General features: G+C 38.1%; 1 protein-coding gene across 4 annotated transcripts in view; it reads left to right on the forward strand.

The window, feature by feature from the left end:
* acin1b (apoptotic chromatin condensation inducer 1b) overlaps positions 1-18,400 on the forward strand; it is a 27,587-nt gene extending 9,187 nt beyond the window's left edge. For 2 of the 4 annotated variants that reach the window (XM_087258856.1, XM_087258855.1), the window contains exons 7-8: positions 6,149-6,284; positions 7,777-8,790. In XM_087258856.1, the coding sequence (XP_087114982.1) occupies positions 6,149-6,284; positions 7,777-7,890 (250 nt within the window). In that variant the 3' untranslated portion in view covers positions 7,891-8,790. 4 annotated transcript variants of the gene reach the window in all.

The raw sequence follows: 18,400 nt of genomic DNA on the forward strand, positions 1-18,400 counted from the left end.
CAACAACTGAAGATTTTGAATGAGAAGCTGTATTGTAGCCATAGTAGGAATGCATTTTGGTGTGGCGCCCTGCCATGGAAGAATGAATGTAGCGGAAACCATGCTTTTAACACATACATTTGATACCAATATTATCCTAATTCATTACTTCTTATTATAGAAATGTTTTTGGATCACGGGTTATGTTCCAAGATTTATAAATTCATACTAATCAAAGAATTTTTTGTGTGTTTCTGCATGAATTCATCATCAAAGTTCTGTTACTAAATAAAGAGAATCTGATTATGCAAATATGGTGAAATATACAGTGACTATGTTTACATTAGAATTATTTGCCTTAATCTGAATAAGACAACAATATAATTAAGGTGTTTACATGAGTTGCTTTTTGAATGTTCCTGTCATGATCCTGTTTTACATGGTATAGAACATAATTCGATTAACGTAATTGCTTAACCACGCTATCCACAGTTAATCTGGAGTTTAATATAATTTTGGGTGTTTAATTTTTAATTTGTCAACTTTAACTGCAGTTTGACACTTTCACTTTCATTCAGGAACATTATATGCATGCCCCCATGACAAACAAGATATTGGATCCGATTATGAACTGCTGAAAAAGTGTTGTTTTAGTGGAATTTGATACCGTACGCCATATGGGAAAAAACCCTCCGCATGCAGGTGTCTGGTTCCTAACTGTCTCGGTAGGTGCAGAAAATAGTGTCCAACAGCCGTGTGCATAGACTATCCTGTCGCAAAATGCGTATAATAGTCTGATTGTGGCATTTACATGTCTATACTGCACTTCAATAATGCCACTAAAATCGGCATACTCCGCGTCTTAATCCAATTTATGTTGAGTTCAGTATGACCTTAATCGGATTCAATTAATCACATCTTTGTTTACACGGTAGACTCTTAATCAGAGTATTGTCTTAATCATATTAAAATCAGAATATTGGTGTGCATGTAAACATACTCAATGTGTTAAGCAAAATGTGAGAATGAAGCAAAGTATGCAGATCTTTTCTTTGCTTATAGTGTTTAAACTATAAACTAGTAGCAACAGAATACCTTCTAGTAATCAGTCATCATTTTGTTAAAGGTTATTTTATCAGTTGCTCCATAAAACTCAGCTTAACTTGTGATGTAATTTCTTGGATAAATTAAGAAATTAGGAAGCATCTTCTATAATCGCCCAATATGCTGAACCCTTCAGATAAAGTTTTGCATTATCTTCAAGTCAGCCTTATTAAAGTCAATGTCTTGGATCATTTTGGTCAATAGAAAGTGGAAAATGCAAAGATGTGTTAAATATGTGTTTTAATTGATTCTCTTTATCTAGTTGGATGGAAATGGTTTCTAATTGAATATAATGCATGCAGAAATACAACTTTTAAAAAGGTAGTTTACCTGTAAATTTATATTCTGTCATATTTTAATCATTCACTTGTTGATCCAGCCCTGTATGATTTACTTTCTTTTGAATATAAAATAAGTTATGTTGAAAATATATTTTGTCTGCATGAATAGCGTCGAGACAAAGTACAGAGGTGTTCACGGCTATCCGAATTTGATTATTGGCTCAAGGTCCTTTGCAGATTCTACCCATATCTTTGCTCCCCACACTTTACTATCTACAAAATCTCTACTGTCCTATGTAACGATGAAAACCCTCTAAAAAATAATTATATATATTAAAAAAAATTTTGTCCATAGTATGGACAAAATGGTTTGGTTGCCAACGATCTTATTTTGTGTTCTGCAGAAGAAAAGTTAATGTATGCTTGGAACAAATGGGCTATATGCACAGTGTTTTTCAGCCAATATTGAACCTCCGGTGAAAGCCTTCTGTGACTATTTTCAATTTCACAAGGTTTCTTTCACAGCATTGATGCTGTAATGTAATTGAAGTATAATCAGTTACATAGACACAAGCATCTATTTGGATGTTAAAGCGTAAAATAAGACGAAAGACCATTTAAACACAGGCGCCATCATTAGCAGCCGGCTAGCGCAGAAATTCTATTGAAAATATTGGGCTGCATTAACTTACATGTTTTAAAGTCATGGCACGGAACAATATAATTCAATGCAGTGTTTCTTGTTTGGTCTGAGACCCACTTCATATTGTATATCTATCAGGCAGTGAAGATCCTAAACGCAGCCGTTTTGTATGGGATGAAAATTAACCGGAAGTCCTGAGGCTGGCTGACTGAAATCAAAAGTCTGTGTGCAAATACCTTATTGAGGTTGAGTAAATGACACCATTTTTTTTGGGGGAACTGCCCCTTTAAGGGTTCAAAACTTACTATTATATCTTAGTTGCGTTCATAAATAGTCAACCTTCTAGTTATAGTTTTATATATAAAAAAAAGAAAAATGCAGTTTAAAACTACTTAAAGCAATAACTTATTTTTAACCGTTTTGAATATAAAATATAAGGGCGTATGTATTTTTAATCAGGCGTTCTAAATGACAGCCTATCAACCGGCGTGGCCTTGGAGGAGGGGTCCTGCATGTACTTCTCTCACTTCCCTCAGCGCTGCTCAATATGGCTACCCTGTGAGCGCCGCCGTGACTATACCGACGCATTGCACAAGAAAGAGAAAAAAATACAGCCTCGCATCGCGACCGCTTCTCACATTTCTTCCTACGCATCCGTCCACGGGAGAACCGGTGTAGAATCGGCCGTCGCGGTCCCGGTTACAGATTGACATTATGCTGTCGGACGGCAACAAAAACGGGTAAGGGCTGAGAGGAGAGGTGGTTTCTAGAAATACCCTCCAGCGCTGGGTTGGCACATCATTGAGGAGATCGGCGTTTATGATATTATCATTTCGATTCAAGCGATTGTTTCATGCGTCTATCGCTGCTAGTTCAATTCCAAAGCAATCATCGTTTAATTTGATCACAGTTACTCTCTCGAAACCGAAGGGCTTGGCTGTGTCCTAAAACCCAATGTGCTTCCCACATAGACGACCTTTTGACGTCCTAGTGTTCATATTTAATTAAAGGCTTCATGTGATGGACAAACATGAGCTTCACGTGTAAATCGCGGTAGGTTTTTGAAATGAAGGCGCTCGTCATGATGTTGGGGGAAGGGGATCTTCTTCAGGCACTTGGGTTCCTTAAGGATGGGAGCAATTCTCTGGCATTTTTAATCACGAGAGAAGCATGTAGTGTTTAATTAATAATGGGAGATATCCGTGTCAACGACGGACCTCGTGAAAGGGATTGCAGCTTTTTATCCTATGAATAAAACAATGTTAACAGCTTGCGTTTCACCAAAAGCCCATTATGCAGTGTAGCAATTTGTGTAAGTAGTTAGGCCTAGTAAACGTGTTACTTAAGGCTGAAATTGATAGTGTGGTGGGAAAACATTTAGGGTATGAGCTATAAAGCTGCATTTAAGTGATCTAACACTTCCGCATAGATCTGTGTATTAGGTTTCAACTTTTCTTCTTGAAGGAAAGCAAATCTTATGACTGGTGTTCATGTTGTTGCAATTATAAGTCCCCAGGGTGAAAGGGGATGTGCTGTAGTGAGTATTTTGAAGATGTTTTTAAAAGCTTAAGAGGTAAAACTATCTAAAAGGTAATTATATGAATATTTCCATGTTTTAAGAGTCAGTCCAAACAGGTTATTGTTTTTTTTTTTTTTTTAAACTGTTACTAAGTGTCTTCTTCATGCAGGGAGAATGAACTCTGAGGCTACTGTAGTTCTCTTTGAGGCGGTATTTCAGGTTTTCCTCTTGGTGCTTGCCAGCATTGCATTCATGTGTAAATGTTAAGTATTCTAAGCGCTTGGCTTTTTTGTCTACGGGGGATCTGGCTGCCGTCCCCCTTCCCCTCAGCATGTGTTGACTGCTTTAATACAAAGGGAAAGCCTTGTGCTCCGAGAACCCAGAGGCAGTTTTTCCCTCCTTGGAGCAAATGGCATCAGGGCTGTTGTGTGTCTGGGGACAGCAGTGCCAAGGTGTGCTGCACAGGTGTGTGTTTGTGCATTAGAGAGAGAGATTGGTTTTCTGTAGAACGGTGAAGGCTGTTTAATTCCCATTGAGGTAAAGCTGGTTTCATGTTTGCACATTCGTTCATTGACAACTTGTGACATGCTCCCTATATTGTTTACCATGGTACTTTGAATATTCAAATTGAAATTGCGTTTTATCACTATTTAATTGATGAACAATGTTGTACTTAGATAGTCATTAGCTGCTAATATGATTTCACCATTTAGAATTGGCAAAAAATACTTAAGGATAAAGTCTGAATGTGTGAATGGAAAACCAACTTTACCTCAATTGAATTCCCTGTTGGTGCAGGAATTATCAGTAGGCAGCGAATCAGTTCCCCTGCTGGCACTTTGTTTGCTAAGGTTTAATTTAGTTTATTAATGGTGTTGCATATGATTTAGATGAGTCTGAAATGTCTTGTATACTTTTAAAGTGTTGTAATATTGTAAGCTCTGATCATTGGTCATAAATGTATTTTATTAGTTATTTTTTAAAAACAGCAGCTTAAAGCTGCTAAGTTTAAACAACTGATTATTATCATAATTTAACTGACACTGTAAAACCTCAGCAGGCATTACTGTAGATTTGTCACATGGTCATCAGAAATTATTCTAATTTGACAGTTTTTGTTGCTTAATATTTGCAGAAAATTAAAAAATTGTCAAATGTAAAGTTTCAAAACACTTACACTTAGACATTATTTATAAATGGCAATATAACAACAGTTGTTGATCATTGTGCTGTACACAAATTAGGGCTGGGCTAATAAATGATATCATATCTATTCATGGTAATTAATGTTGATAACAATAAGCTCTGGACATTTTTACTCTATTGACCCTAAGTGCAAATCACACCGCAGAAATATGCAACAACAGTAATCATTAATGTTAATATTAGAGATGCACCAAATTTTTGGCCGCTGAAAATTATCGGCCGAAAATAGGTCATGCTGCATCACCCAGTAGTGTTTAGTATGCTCGTTTCTCTTTCCCACCAGCAGTATTCACCATCAGTCATGGTTGGGATGTCCTTTTAAAAGTGGAAGCATTAAAAACTTGTATTAAAATATATATTTTTATAGTTCACTTAAGAAAACAATGATCAAGATTGCATCTTTGCTGCATCACCCAGCTCTAACACAAATTGTATTAAAGTATCAAAAGAAGATCAAAGGAGGGCGTCGCAGTGGGTAGCACGATCGCCTCACGGCAAAAAGGTCACTGGTTCGAGCCTCTGCTGGGTCAGTTGAAAATTCTGTGTGGAGTTTGCATGTTCTCCCCGTGTTCACGTGGGTTTCCTGTGGGTGTTCCGGTTTCTCCCCCAAGTCCAAAGACTTGGACTATAGGTATATTGGATAAGCTAAATTGTCCGTAGTGTATGTGTGTGAATGAGTGTGTATTGATTTAAGTCAACTCAGTAGAGATTATTCTAATAGAGAGAAGTAGATCGTTTCACAATTTTGGACCCACAATGAAAAAAGCCCAGTCTCCCTTTTTCTTTAATTTTGATCTGTGAACTTTTAACAGTTTCCAACTTGATGACCTTAAACATCTAGCAGGTATGTTAAATCACAATTTTCTAAAGATAAGAAGGTGCCAGACCATTTAAAACCTTAAAAACAAAGAGTAAAATTTTAAACTTCATTCTTCTACATACCAGCAACCAGTGCAGAGAGAGTAAGATAAGGGTAATGGGCTCAAATTAACAAGTCTAGCAGCATGCTGCTCTCAGATCCAACAACTGAAGTATTAACGAATGCCTAGAGTCAACAGATCATAAAATGTCATTGTTTAAAAACAGCATCTAAAACACCATGTAAAATGTATTGAAGTTTATACTCTGTCAGCTGTTTCCTCTACTATTAATTCAGAGAACCGCTGTCTTATAATTTCTACCTTTTAAAGTATGTATATTGGCATTGGTTTATGACAATGTGAAGTTGTTGTTTTTGCTTTGACAGTGTTGCAGGATACCATCTTGTTTATGCATGTGTGTGATTCTGGCAGTGGATCATTTAGCCAGCCAGTTATTTATAGGTGGAGTGACCCAGATCAACCACCCTCAGCCACCTTACCCCTCACTCTCTTTCTGTGTCTTTCTTTCTCTTGTGTTTCTCTTGACTTTCTCTAGGGAGGTAAAGCAGGAAGCTCTCTCTGAGCCTACAGGCCAAGTTGCCATGGAACTGGAGGGCCTCTCTCATTCAGAGAGTGCTGTGCAACAGTCCGACCACCAGGGGGCAGATTCAAGCGACTCCCGCCCAGAGGAGGTAAGAAGGCCCACAGAATGAAGGAAGACCCAGTGGAAATGATAACCCTGAAAGGGGATACCGAGAATCTGTGAGGCAGCTCTAGTTTAAACTTCTGGAATCAAATTATTGTGTCTTCACATACAGTTGAGGATTGGATGTTCTTGTTGCCTTTATTCTCTTTTTTTCCTCTTACTCAAAAGCAACAGTTACAGCATCATCTAGGGGTGCGCATAGCTAATAATGTGTAAAATTAGATGCTATCAGTAGCTTTGTTTCCATCCAAAGAAGCAATAAATTGATAAGCAAAACTGGAATATTGCATAAAAGACATGCAAATAAAGCAACGCTTTCATCCGAGTGAAAGAGAAAACAAAATCGTCACTTCCTGATTAACTGGTGGCAAATATCTAAAGTAAAAACTAAATTTGTTAAGGTTGGAGAATCTGTGCAAGTCTTCTTTATTTAATAAATGACTTGCGCCTCTGAAGACAAATGTAGACATGCGATGAACGTGTGGTGGCGTTTGAAGGCGTGAAACGCGAAGCACAGATGCAAATGATTCTGGAGGTCAATAATAAATAACACTAATACTGAGATGGTTAAGACGTTTTAGAATGACAAAAACAACTTATCAGATGTTCTACAATGTGCTCAGCCAGCTGGTTTGTCCATTCACACACATTTTTATCATCACATAATCTCTTATAACAAAATCACATGACTTTTTTTTTTTTTATTGTGCATACTGGAATTTGTTTAGCAAAGTGTTTTCATCGTAATTTATGCACATCTTTTCATATTGAATAAAAAGTTTATCCTACTCTGTTATGAGTATACGTTTTTTATTTGCATTTTCAAAACTTATGTGCATCTTGGTTTCCATCAACCATTCTTTATGCACAAATCTAAAATGCGCATTAAATTAAGTGGATGGAATCACAGCTAGTGTGTGCGAAGGGAGAAAAATCTGTGCTAATTTTAATCGTGCAGTAACGCATTTAAATTTGAAATTTTTTTTGTATGAAACTCCTTTAGGAATGTAAAAATGTCAAGGTGGCTTAGAATGGTCAACATTTAAACCAATCAGTTACCTAGTTCATTAATGAGGCCATTTGTTTTAAAGTTTATTTGTTTATTTTAATATCAGTATGTTTAGCACTAGGGCTCTACAGTCCTCAATCTGATAACCCATCTTTGAGAAGTTGCATCTTAAATGTGCTTCTTAAAACAACCATCTGTTTTTGTATATTGCGACATTAGTGTGTAGTAAACCAGCACACAGTGTGTATTTGCATTGTAGTGAGTGAGCAGAATGATAGACCCCTGGCAACATGTAGTTAGAGATGTAGGCTTTAGTCTCTCTGTCCTCCTCTCTTCTATTTCTATCTCTCGTTCTCTTGTCTCTACCACTCTGTCTTTTTGCTCTTGTTCACTTTCTCTTTTTATCTCTGGATCTGGTAGCATGACTGTTTTGTGGTTTAAAATCCCATTGATTGCTTTGTTGTGAAAGGTGCCCTCCCCTCTTCCATTGCTCATACTGGTACCTGCATACTGCCACCACCTCTTCTCCTCTACCACCTCCATCACCTGCCCCGCTATGCCCAAGCGTCTCGGCTGTACCTGAGCTAGGCCCCCAGAGTCGCCACTGCACACTTAGCCTGAGGGAATCTGCCGGATCATTGGTCACTGCTTCGACACACAAAACTGATGTGGTCTCCTGATGGGACTGCTTAAGCCAAAGGAGCTGATGAAACGTGGGGAGGCGTCAGCCGTATTGTGTGGATGAACGAATGCTGCTGCTCAGCAAAGACATTTTCCACGTGTACGCTAGCCAAACAAGCGTCAGATGGACTTCTCCTGTCAGCATGATGACTACACAGCTGTTTAATCGTCTTGACGCCTTCTGCTATTTTTACCCACACTTCACTGCTCAAATGAACTGATATATGAACAGACTCATTACACAAACATCCACTGTTTCTCACAGACCTGTGTACTCATCGAATAGTCTGAGGTGATGAACCAAGGCTTACGGACTAACATCTGGATTTACCACTTTTTCCTGTTGTTTTGGGGTCTCATCAGTTGTTAACAGATTTGCAGCTCTAAAGCACTGACACTTCCAATGCAAATGGATTTAAAGAAAGATTTCAAAGAACTTTGCACCAGCCTAATAACTTGCTCTCTGTAGCTGCTGTTACCCTTTCAGATTTCCAGATGAACTAATAAACCATGCATGTATGAGACCCTACGCAAAACTTTGAAAAAGGAACCCGTTTACCAGCAGATTGGACTTTGTTTATGCTGATGATAATAGAATATGGAAGATTATCAGAATGTTGGCTTGCCAAATGTCACGTGGTTCGTGTTGGTCCATGTAGACAGCCAATCTGGACCGCATTTTTTCTTCTTTTTGTCAAAGACTTGCATTGTTTCCTGAAAACTCGACATAACTTCAAAGACTTTCCAAGAGCAGTTGAATCACAATTCCAACCATGAGCAAAAACAGCCATTGAAACAAAAAGAGCAGTTCCTGTCAGCCGGTCAATCAGCACACTCAATTGTGATCGTATCTCAGCCTCCTCTGATTGGACCTTTGTTGCCTAGATACAGTGCACACTGCTGTGCGGTTGGGTCATAGCCAAGCCAGAGAGGAATCAGGTGTCAATGGTACCAGGAAAACCCTTTTTCCCAAGATGTAATTGTTTTTAGATAACTTAAAATGGAAAGGTTACTTTTTTTGCTATGTTAACAATGAGGCTAAAGGGTGTTAGTAGTCCTGTATTTTACAGAACATATGGGAAAGTAGGGAAATTTGGACAAGCATGTGTTAGTCAAAGTTATGTTAAGCATAAGTACTAAAGCATTAGCAGTCTAAGGGACACAGAGACTTTATAGTAATGGTGGGATTCTCTAACCAACTGTGCATTATTGGTTTAACTGATAGCTGTGCATCTGTTCTTCCCTCTCTCCTTTCTCTCATTCCCCACCTTTTCCCAATGTCTCTCGTGTTCGTTTTGTCTGTCTTTTCCTCCACACATCCACTGGGATCTTGTTTCTCCTCCTCTTTGTTTTATTCCAGAGCTCTGCTGCAAAATCGTTTGCTGCCCGCAAGATCTCCCTGAGCAGTAAGTGCCTTTTATTCTGTTTCTATAGTTAATTTTTCTGTGTGAAAATTGTCTCTGCATCACACATTTAAATCCACTGAACTAGAACATAAATTAGTGAGGTGATGTTGTACTTGCGGAGTACGGTTTTCAAAACAACAACAGCTCTGGGTGGAGTGATGGAAAATAACATTTTCGGACAAGAACCAAAATCAGTCTATCTGTTTTTTTCTTTTCATCTACTATGAATGCAGGCATTGCAACATTTTGAGCATTTAATAGTGAAAGGCAAACACTTGCAACTGTAGTCATACTGCAAAGCTACCAAACGGCACAAAATGAATCATTTTTTATTGGAAAATTATTTGTTGGAGGTGATGTTATGTGCCCATTTTCTTTAAGTGGATTTGATTCTGAAGGGCATAGGTCTCAAACTCAATTCTTGGAGGGCCGCAGCGCTGCACAATTTTTCTCCAACCCTGTCAAACACAGCTGTTCCAAATAATATCTATATGCAAATTTTAGGCCCAATCGAGCCAACATCCATCCAGTCTCAATAAAACCTTTTTTTTTTGTCTTCATGATAATAACAGAGCAACATATCAAATTACATAATAGATTATACTCAATCAATTTGGACCAGAAACAAATGTAAATTTTAAATGACATTGTCTTCATAAAAACATACTAATAACTATGTTAATCTTGTCATTAAAAAATGTGTTGAAAATGTACACAAATAGATTTGTTTTGTTTTGACACATTAAAATACATAAGAAATATTTACTTTTTTTTAAAAAAATGGCTACCGACCGGGCCATTAAAAATATTTATTAGTGTTTAGCCCTGTACAAGTCTAAAATTGAATTCATAATGGGCTTAAAGTCTTAAATTTGACTTGTTTAAACCTGCAGAGAAACACTGACAACGCTCATGCTATTGTTTCCTCTTGTCTGTATGAGCAAAACAGTAGAGTATTTAAAGTTTTTTCCACATGATGACAATCTGAGATGGTTTCAAGACAAGTATGCATAATTTATACTTACTCGACATGGCAGCTCACCATTATCATTGTAAAATGTAGTAAAAATAAAACATACAATCATAGAATTATATGATGTGTGACAGTGAAAGTTCTGAATGTAAATGCATAGCTGCCCAGCCTATGCTGGTTGATGTAAACGCACTGAAAAACATAGCAGAATGATAATCTGATTCTGAATACGAGTAAACTGAAGCTGGCCTTTGCTAAAAGTAAACAAAAAAAACGCAAATTACTTTCATCTTTTGGAAAATCACTCTTTGAGATATTCAGCAAAGTGTTACCAGAAGTTTTATTATTAATATTGTTATTATTATTTATTTACATCATATCTGATTAATGTATGCTTTTTTTATGTTCTTTTTTTGTATATTTATAAAAATAGCTGTTTGTAGCTGACATGGAATTAAATTTTTAAAAATATGATGTATGCATCTTTCTGATTAATTAATGGTAGATCTACTTTCTTTAAGTGCAATTTTGGTGCAAGTCCAGATTTTTATGAATTCTAGAAAAGCTGGAACAGGCTGCATGCCTGGATTGCTTCTCTTTGGTTAGTTGCTTGGTTATCAGATTACAAAAAGGGATGGGAAAAGGGCAGATTCCAAATTTTCCTCTGAGGCCATTACATGTAGTACAAAGAACTAGCTGGTTACATTAAAACTGGCAACACAGTTTATAACTAACTTTTCTTTTCAGCTCTTCTGATCTGGCTGGCGGTGAAAACTTAAAGTAAATCGTTTGCTTGCTTACCTAATGCAGTGGTTCTTGAGTCCGGTCCTTTGAATTATTTCCAATGTGTCCTATTTGACACATGAAGGATCAGTTTATGGATCTCTGTTAACGAGTTGATCTGAGCTATGTGTGTTGAGGAATGCATACAAACTTCTGATCATTTTATTAAAACCAATTATTGAATGCTTAAATAAGCTAAAGTACATTAGGTTGAAGTACCATTCCAGTGAAAATGGGTTATGGAGATTCTCCTCCACAAGTCTTTTACAGCTGGATCTGTATCTAGACTGTGCAGTGTTTTGATTAACATTTTTTTGCCACTAGGTAAAACAGAGATTGCATCATCTGAGTCAGAGCCGGTGGGGGGAGCCAGCAGGAAGAGAAGGTGGGGTTCCAGTACAGCAGTCACAGCCAAGAAACCATCAATCAGCATCACCACTGAGTCGCTGAAGGTAAATCTTCCAAAATTACTCCCAGATAGCAGACACATTATGAATTACTGCCTGTTTTGACTGCTTGAATAAATGTAATCTAGGTTAAGTGTGGTAGTAATCTGGAAGTCAGATGAACTCAAATTCATACCCAGCAGCCTTCAAAAATAGCCAGTAAAGTATCAGGACATAAAAAGGGTCAAACATATGTATGTCAGTCATTTAACCATTGTTCATGCAGTACATACATATAATGTATTTGTACAGGCCATAGAGAACTAGCCTTTTAGCATCATCTCCAAACAGAAGAGGGAAATAAAATCTTATCTAGACAATAGAAACACAGCAATAAATGTTAATACAAAAGGCTTAATCACTGAAATTGTGTATGAATTTAAAAGGTTTGTAAGCTTCAATAGTTCTGCATTGTAGTATTTGTGTATAAATTATGCATTCTGTTTTTTCAGACATTAATTCCAGACATCAAGCCCCTGCAGGAGGCAGTAGTGGATTTGCACCCAGATGAGGGCCGTCTCTCTGTGGATGAGGACTCCTCTGGCCCTCGTGAACGAGAGGAACCGGAAGAGGATCAGGGCCTGAAAATCAGACGCACAGTGACACAGGTCAGACATGCAGGAGACTGCAGCATAGTACTGCACAGATTACAAACATATGTTTAAATGCATCTCTGTAAACTTTTGTCCAGATTGTTCCATCTGATGGACACGAGAATGGCCAGAAAGAAATGGACGAGAAGGATGAGGAGGAAGATGAAGATGATGAAGAAGAAGAGCAGAAACACTCGGGAGAAGAAAAGGAGAAACCTAGGAAACAGGAAAGCTCACCTGATGCTAGTGTGGAAACACCAGAATGTGATTCTCAAAAAGGTGACTATTCGTCCACATTTTAAGAAATCGCTTGCTAGATTTGCAGAAATCAACTTTCTTTTTTTTGTCAGTCACACCCAGTGATTCTTTAGTAAGGCGCTCCATCAGTCAGCAGAAGTCAGGTGTGTCCATCACTATCGATGACCCCATACGAACGGGCCGCCAGCTTTCTCCTCCTCGTGGAAAAACCTCCAACATCATACATGTCCTTCACCTGGTAGGTACTGGATCACTGCTCACTGTAATGTAGGGATGTCTTAGGGTGCTTTAACATCTAATTCACTTGACTGGACCGAACCCAAGTTCGATTGTCCTCCCCTTGCCATCTTCTCAGCTGGTTTGTGTTCACACCGTCGTCTTTCCTTCTGAACCCCGGTACGCTTGCGTCATCAAGCTGCTGTTTGTGTACAGCTGTTGCTAGGTGACGGCCACTCAAGCAAAGCGGCAAAATGGAAAAACGTACGCTCATCGCGGTCATTCTGCTGTTACTGAATTTTTTGCTTTTTTTTTTTTTATTTTTTTTTAGCAAAACCAAAATATAGAGAGCCACTTGCGTCTGTCTGGCCCCCCCAAAAAATAATAAAAATGTTTAGAACATCACGCGATGTTTGCAGAAGTAGTTTTTGGTGGAGACTAGCAGACATTATAACTGTTTGCACTGGATCAGTCTTGCTTGTCGCCAGACATATGTACACGAATGAACGTTATGAAAACTAAAGCTTGTTGAACAGTTGCCGGCTTACTTCCATTGTTTGTTACGATTGCTTTCATATCAGAAGTGAACCAGCCCAGAGTTCGTATTAACCGTACCCCAGCCCACCTTTTTCAGACAGACTCTGGTATGGTTCACGGGTGGGCTTCTAAGCTCAGAAGACATCGTTCACACGACCTAAATGTACCGTATTCTGATATAAAACAAACTCAAGTGCAGATTAAAAGTGCTAATGTGAAAGCACCCTTAGAATAATTTAAAACGGGGTTAAAAGCTAAATTTGGGGGATATTTTATGATCAACTGTCTGTTTACCTGCTATTAAGATAATTTTCCATCAAACTTTGCAATAAGTTTTCCTTCATGTCACTATGTATTTACTAGCATGAACTAATACTGACCAATCCTTGTACAGCACTCGATCATAGCTCAGCATTTACAAATGCATTATTAATTATTATGAGCTAACAATGAACAACTTTATTAATTATGTAGATGTACTGTTCATGTTATTAAATAAAAATTAACTAATACAACTTTCCTGTGAAGTGTTACTGAATTTTCTTTTGATCTGATCACAAGTTTCCAATGCCAAATAAAGGTGTCTAAAATGTTTTCAGTTTTCCACCTTTGAACACTTGAATACTTCTCAAGTGTCCCTCATGCAGAGCATAATCAAATTAAGGAAAGGTCTCAAATCTAAACAAGTAATGGATTTGAATGCCTCTTAATACCAGCTATAAACAAGGCCTTGATATTTTTTTTATTTTTACTGCTCTTTTGACTCCTGATCTGAACTTTTTTGAAGGTGCGGCCTTTCACCTTAGGCCAGCTGAAGTTATTATTAAATCGGACTGGCACAATGGTGGAGGAGGGTTTCTGGATTGATAAGATCAAGTCTCACTGTTATGTCACAGTAAGAACATCATTACTCTCATTAACATTTTAAATGATGGGGGAAAAAGGTGGTTTTAAATTGAGTTTGGAACTAAATTTGTGATCTTGTCTCTTAGTACTCCACTGTAGAGGAAGCAGTGGCCACTCGAGAAGCACTACATGGTGTGAAATGGCCAGCAAGTAATCCCAAAGTACTACGTGTGGACTTCAGTGACCAGGATGAGGTCTGGATCGTTTTCCTGAGCTGCTTTCTTTAGTAGTCTCCATTCTCATCTTATAATCTGACTTCTCATTATCTTGTATTCTGTTGTATCACCAGTTGGACTTTCACAAAGGTCTGATCTCTGGTGAACGTGCGGGTGTAGGTCATGACCCTAAAGCCTCAGGACCGTCCAGCCGGCCCCCCGCCGCTCATCCACCGATCCCTCCTCCAAACCATGAAAAAGAGAAGGAACGCGAGAGAGACAGAGATGGAGGTTCTTCAGCTGTCAGAGACCAGTGGGCTGAGAGAGAAAGGGCCATGGAGAGGAGAGAGAGGACCCGTTCTGAGCGGGAGTGGGATCGGGATAAAGTCAAGGATTTCGGGCGGGAGGAGCGAGATCGAACGAGAAGGTCTCGATCGAGGGAGCGAAGACGCAGAGAGAGAGGCAAGAGTAAAGAGAAGAGGACGGAAAAGAAAGGTGAGGAACAACCACTATGGTTTACTCTATTCACTTACTCTGTTCCCTCACTTAGATTTGATATGACATTATCTTTCCTTTTATTTTCTAGAAAAACCAGAAGAGCCTCCTGTTAAACTGCTCGATGACCTCTTCCACAAAACTAAAGCGGCTCCCTGTATATACTGGTTACCCCTCACAGATGAACAGGTCAGTTCCTATAGGTGCTAAATCACTCTGTACAACCATCACTTCTTATTTTTGCTATTTTTTTATGTGCTTTTGTATTCACTGCTAAGTGGTGTTGTCACAGTTAATTTCGGTACAAATCGCTCATAAAATTTTAAAGTACAAACACCAATACAGACACTGGAGCTATTTAAAGTTGTGAAGATCGGCTGGTCTGTCTATGAGCTGACATATGATCGATGTGCTGATGAATAGACTGATCTTCACGGCTTTAAAATGTTCCAGTGTCCATGTGTTTTGCACTCATAAACATTGGTGAACTGATGACCTTCAGAGCCAATCACTGTCATTTCTGTCGAGTGTGTGACCACAATGACAAATCAGCGTTGTTTAAGAATGCGCTCAATAGTGCTTGAATTTTAGAGGGAAGTGGTTTTTAAAATTTCAGTACCGATTGGTACCAAAAATTTGTATCTTGAACATTATTGCAAAGTTACTTTGTTCTTTGAGTAAGGGTTAAAAGTAGTTGAATGGCATACTGTTACCCAATTCTAGGGATGCAACGATAATAGATTTGGTTTGCACAATTATTATGCGTTAATTGAGTTTAAAACACTGCTAGTTTAAAAAATCACATAAGAACTTGTATTTTAAAGTGTTATTTATTACGGCCCAGTAACCAAATAATACACAAAATAATAATAAAAAAACAAACAATAGTCAATTTCTCTTTGGACTTGAAATTAAGTGAAAATGTTTTTTAGCATTTAAACAATTTTTCACTGAAAATAAATTACAGAACAATAAATAATAAGAATAAAAAAAAGTATTTGTCTAATGTAAATCTAACATATTAGCTAATTATTTCCCTTTTAAGTAGAACAAATGTAGACAAAGGCTGCTGAACCTTTGCCTGAAAGACACTTTTGATCAATTATCTTATGAAATTGTTTGGTATTTTCATTGTATACATTTTTACTGTTTAGATTATAAATGTATATTCCATACAAAGTATGAAGCTAAGCGGTCAGTTCTTGTCACATGACTAGGGGTGCGCTCGCAGCATTCTTTCAACTGCGTGCGCCTGGAAAGCGTGAGCTCATTATGCCGCCTGCACATAACTCCCAATATCCGCACAAGAAAAGAAATGGCGAACTTGTGCGTGCAAAAAACATGACATGTGAACGGCTCTTTGGAAGTGTTATAGAATTTAGTAACGCTCGCCAAATGGAAAGAAAAAAAAACTTCATGACGGTAATAGTTTGAATGCGGTGTTTACTTCAATAACGCCTCTGTTATGCATACTCCACGTGTTAATTCCATTTCTGTTTAGTTCAGTTATGACTTTAGTTGAATTAAGGTAATCAGAAATTGCTGTTTGGTGCTTGTGTATGGCGTACAGTTCAAAATTCATGTTTAACTGAATAAACAGTTAGTAAACACAAGTACATCTTATTGAACATCATTTATTTTCATCACCAATTATCATAGTAGAACAGTTTCCCAAGTAGTTTGTGATGCATTTTGGAAACAGGCGATGAGCCCCAGGTCTAATGCGCCACCTGGCTCGAGAAACCCGTTCTCAAAGACTTAGTATTTCAGTAGCACACATATTCTGAATGCTTTGGGCAGAATTCAGATAAGCTATTTTAATCTAGATTAATCTCACTGTAATCTTGGAATTAATATAAAGTTAAATAAATCTATGCCCCCCCCCCCCCTTGAGTTATGAGTTAACTGGGTGATTTAATCTTCGCTTCTTTTCTCCCTCCTCAGGCAACACAGAGAGATCAGGAGCGAGCCGACCGCATCAAGGAGCGAGAGAAGAGGAGGAAGGAAATCTTTGAGGAAGAGGACAAAAAACGAAAAGAAAGAGAGCAAGAGAGAGCAAAAGGCCGCGACCGAGTGGGAGGAAACACAGCAGAAACCAGAGCTGGAGTTCCCAGACGGTCAACCGAAGGGGAGAGAGACCGAGGGAAGGGCGGAGAGAGAGAAAGAGGAAGAGAGGCGGACAAGAGGAAAGATGCACAGAGAGGCCAACGTGACTCCAAAACCACCACAGCAGCGGGCAACAGACGCTCGCAGAGCCACAACAGCACCTCCAGAGACAGACGACACTGAGAGAGGATGGAAGATCAGAGTCGACAGGACCACCATTTCACACAGGATCACGATTCTTCACACAAACTACATTTACTCACTCTCATGTCATTTCAAACCTGTATTTATTTGAAGAACAACAGATTTGTTTTCATAAATGGTTTATACGCCAGATTGGACCCCCTTAACTGCGAAAAAATGTTTGATTATGCTTCACAAAATGGTCAGAAATAAGGGATACTTCACCTAAAAATAAAAATGGTCATCATTTACTCATCCTCCCAACCTGCTTGAGTTTCTTCTGTTGAACACAAAGGAAGAATGCTGACTTCCATAGTAATTTTAGGTCCAACTATAAATGTTAATGGCTGCCGGTTTCCAACATTCTTCAAAATACCTCCTTTTGTGTTCACCAGAAGTTTAGTGACAAGTTTTGACCTGCTTGACAGAGTAAATGAAGTTTTAGTTTTTGGGGTGACTCTTTCAATGGACATGAGAGCGAGTAAATGGCCGTTTCTGTTCAAGTGAACAGTCCCCTTCATCATTTCATTCAGTTTTAATGGTAGTAATGCACACATTTAATCATCCAGATCTGATTTAGAGCAAATACAAACAAAATCTTCCCACATATCGGATGTGAAACAGACCTAAAGCTAATGAAGGGGCTGTTGAATGTTGTTTATTTCTAGTCTAATGAAGTTGAATATGGATACGTGTTGATCTAAAGCTCACAAACACCAAAGTCAAGAGACTGAGGATGTCGTATTTTCCTTCTCTCCACCCAGATCTGAATTTCTATTTATAGTTTAACTAGTCCCACTTTATATGAGTGGGTAGCTAATTCAGTGTGTAATTACGGGACTTGGAATAGTTTTTTATATAAATATATATAGTTTTCTTTTTATCACTTGTATCCAGATTTGATTAATATATATTTCCTGATGTTAAATTCCCCAACCCCGGATGTTTTGGCCGCTATTGTTCACGAACAGAAGCCAGTGTTGCTGTCGACGCTGATCTCGTTAAAGTTTTGTTTGTTTTCGTTTTTTTTTTTTTCTTTTTTCATAGGATCTCAGTTTGTTAACATGACTACTGCGAAGAACCTCACTGTAGATCCTCAGCTCAACTCCACCTCGTCTGTTCTCCACTTCCCCCTGGTCTTATGAAGTTGTTTACTGTTTATCTCTGTGAATCGAACAAGGAATAACTTTAACCTTTATAGAGAAAAATAGCAAGAGGCCTTTTAATATTATTTTAATGTTTTAGTTTTGAAAACCGATTGAGAGACAAGAAAAAAAAAAAAGATTGCTTTTGGATTATTTTCTTTATGAATATGCAGAATGTACAAAGAATAATAAAAAACTGAAGGAAATTGA

This window comes from Danio rerio, chromosome 7, assembly GCF_052040795.2.
Source record: "Danio rerio strain M-AB ecotype USA chromosome 7, GRCz13ab, whole genome shotgun sequence".
Classification (NCBI taxonomy): domain Eukaryota; kingdom Metazoa; phylum Chordata; class Actinopteri; order Cypriniformes; family Danionidae; genus Danio; species Danio rerio.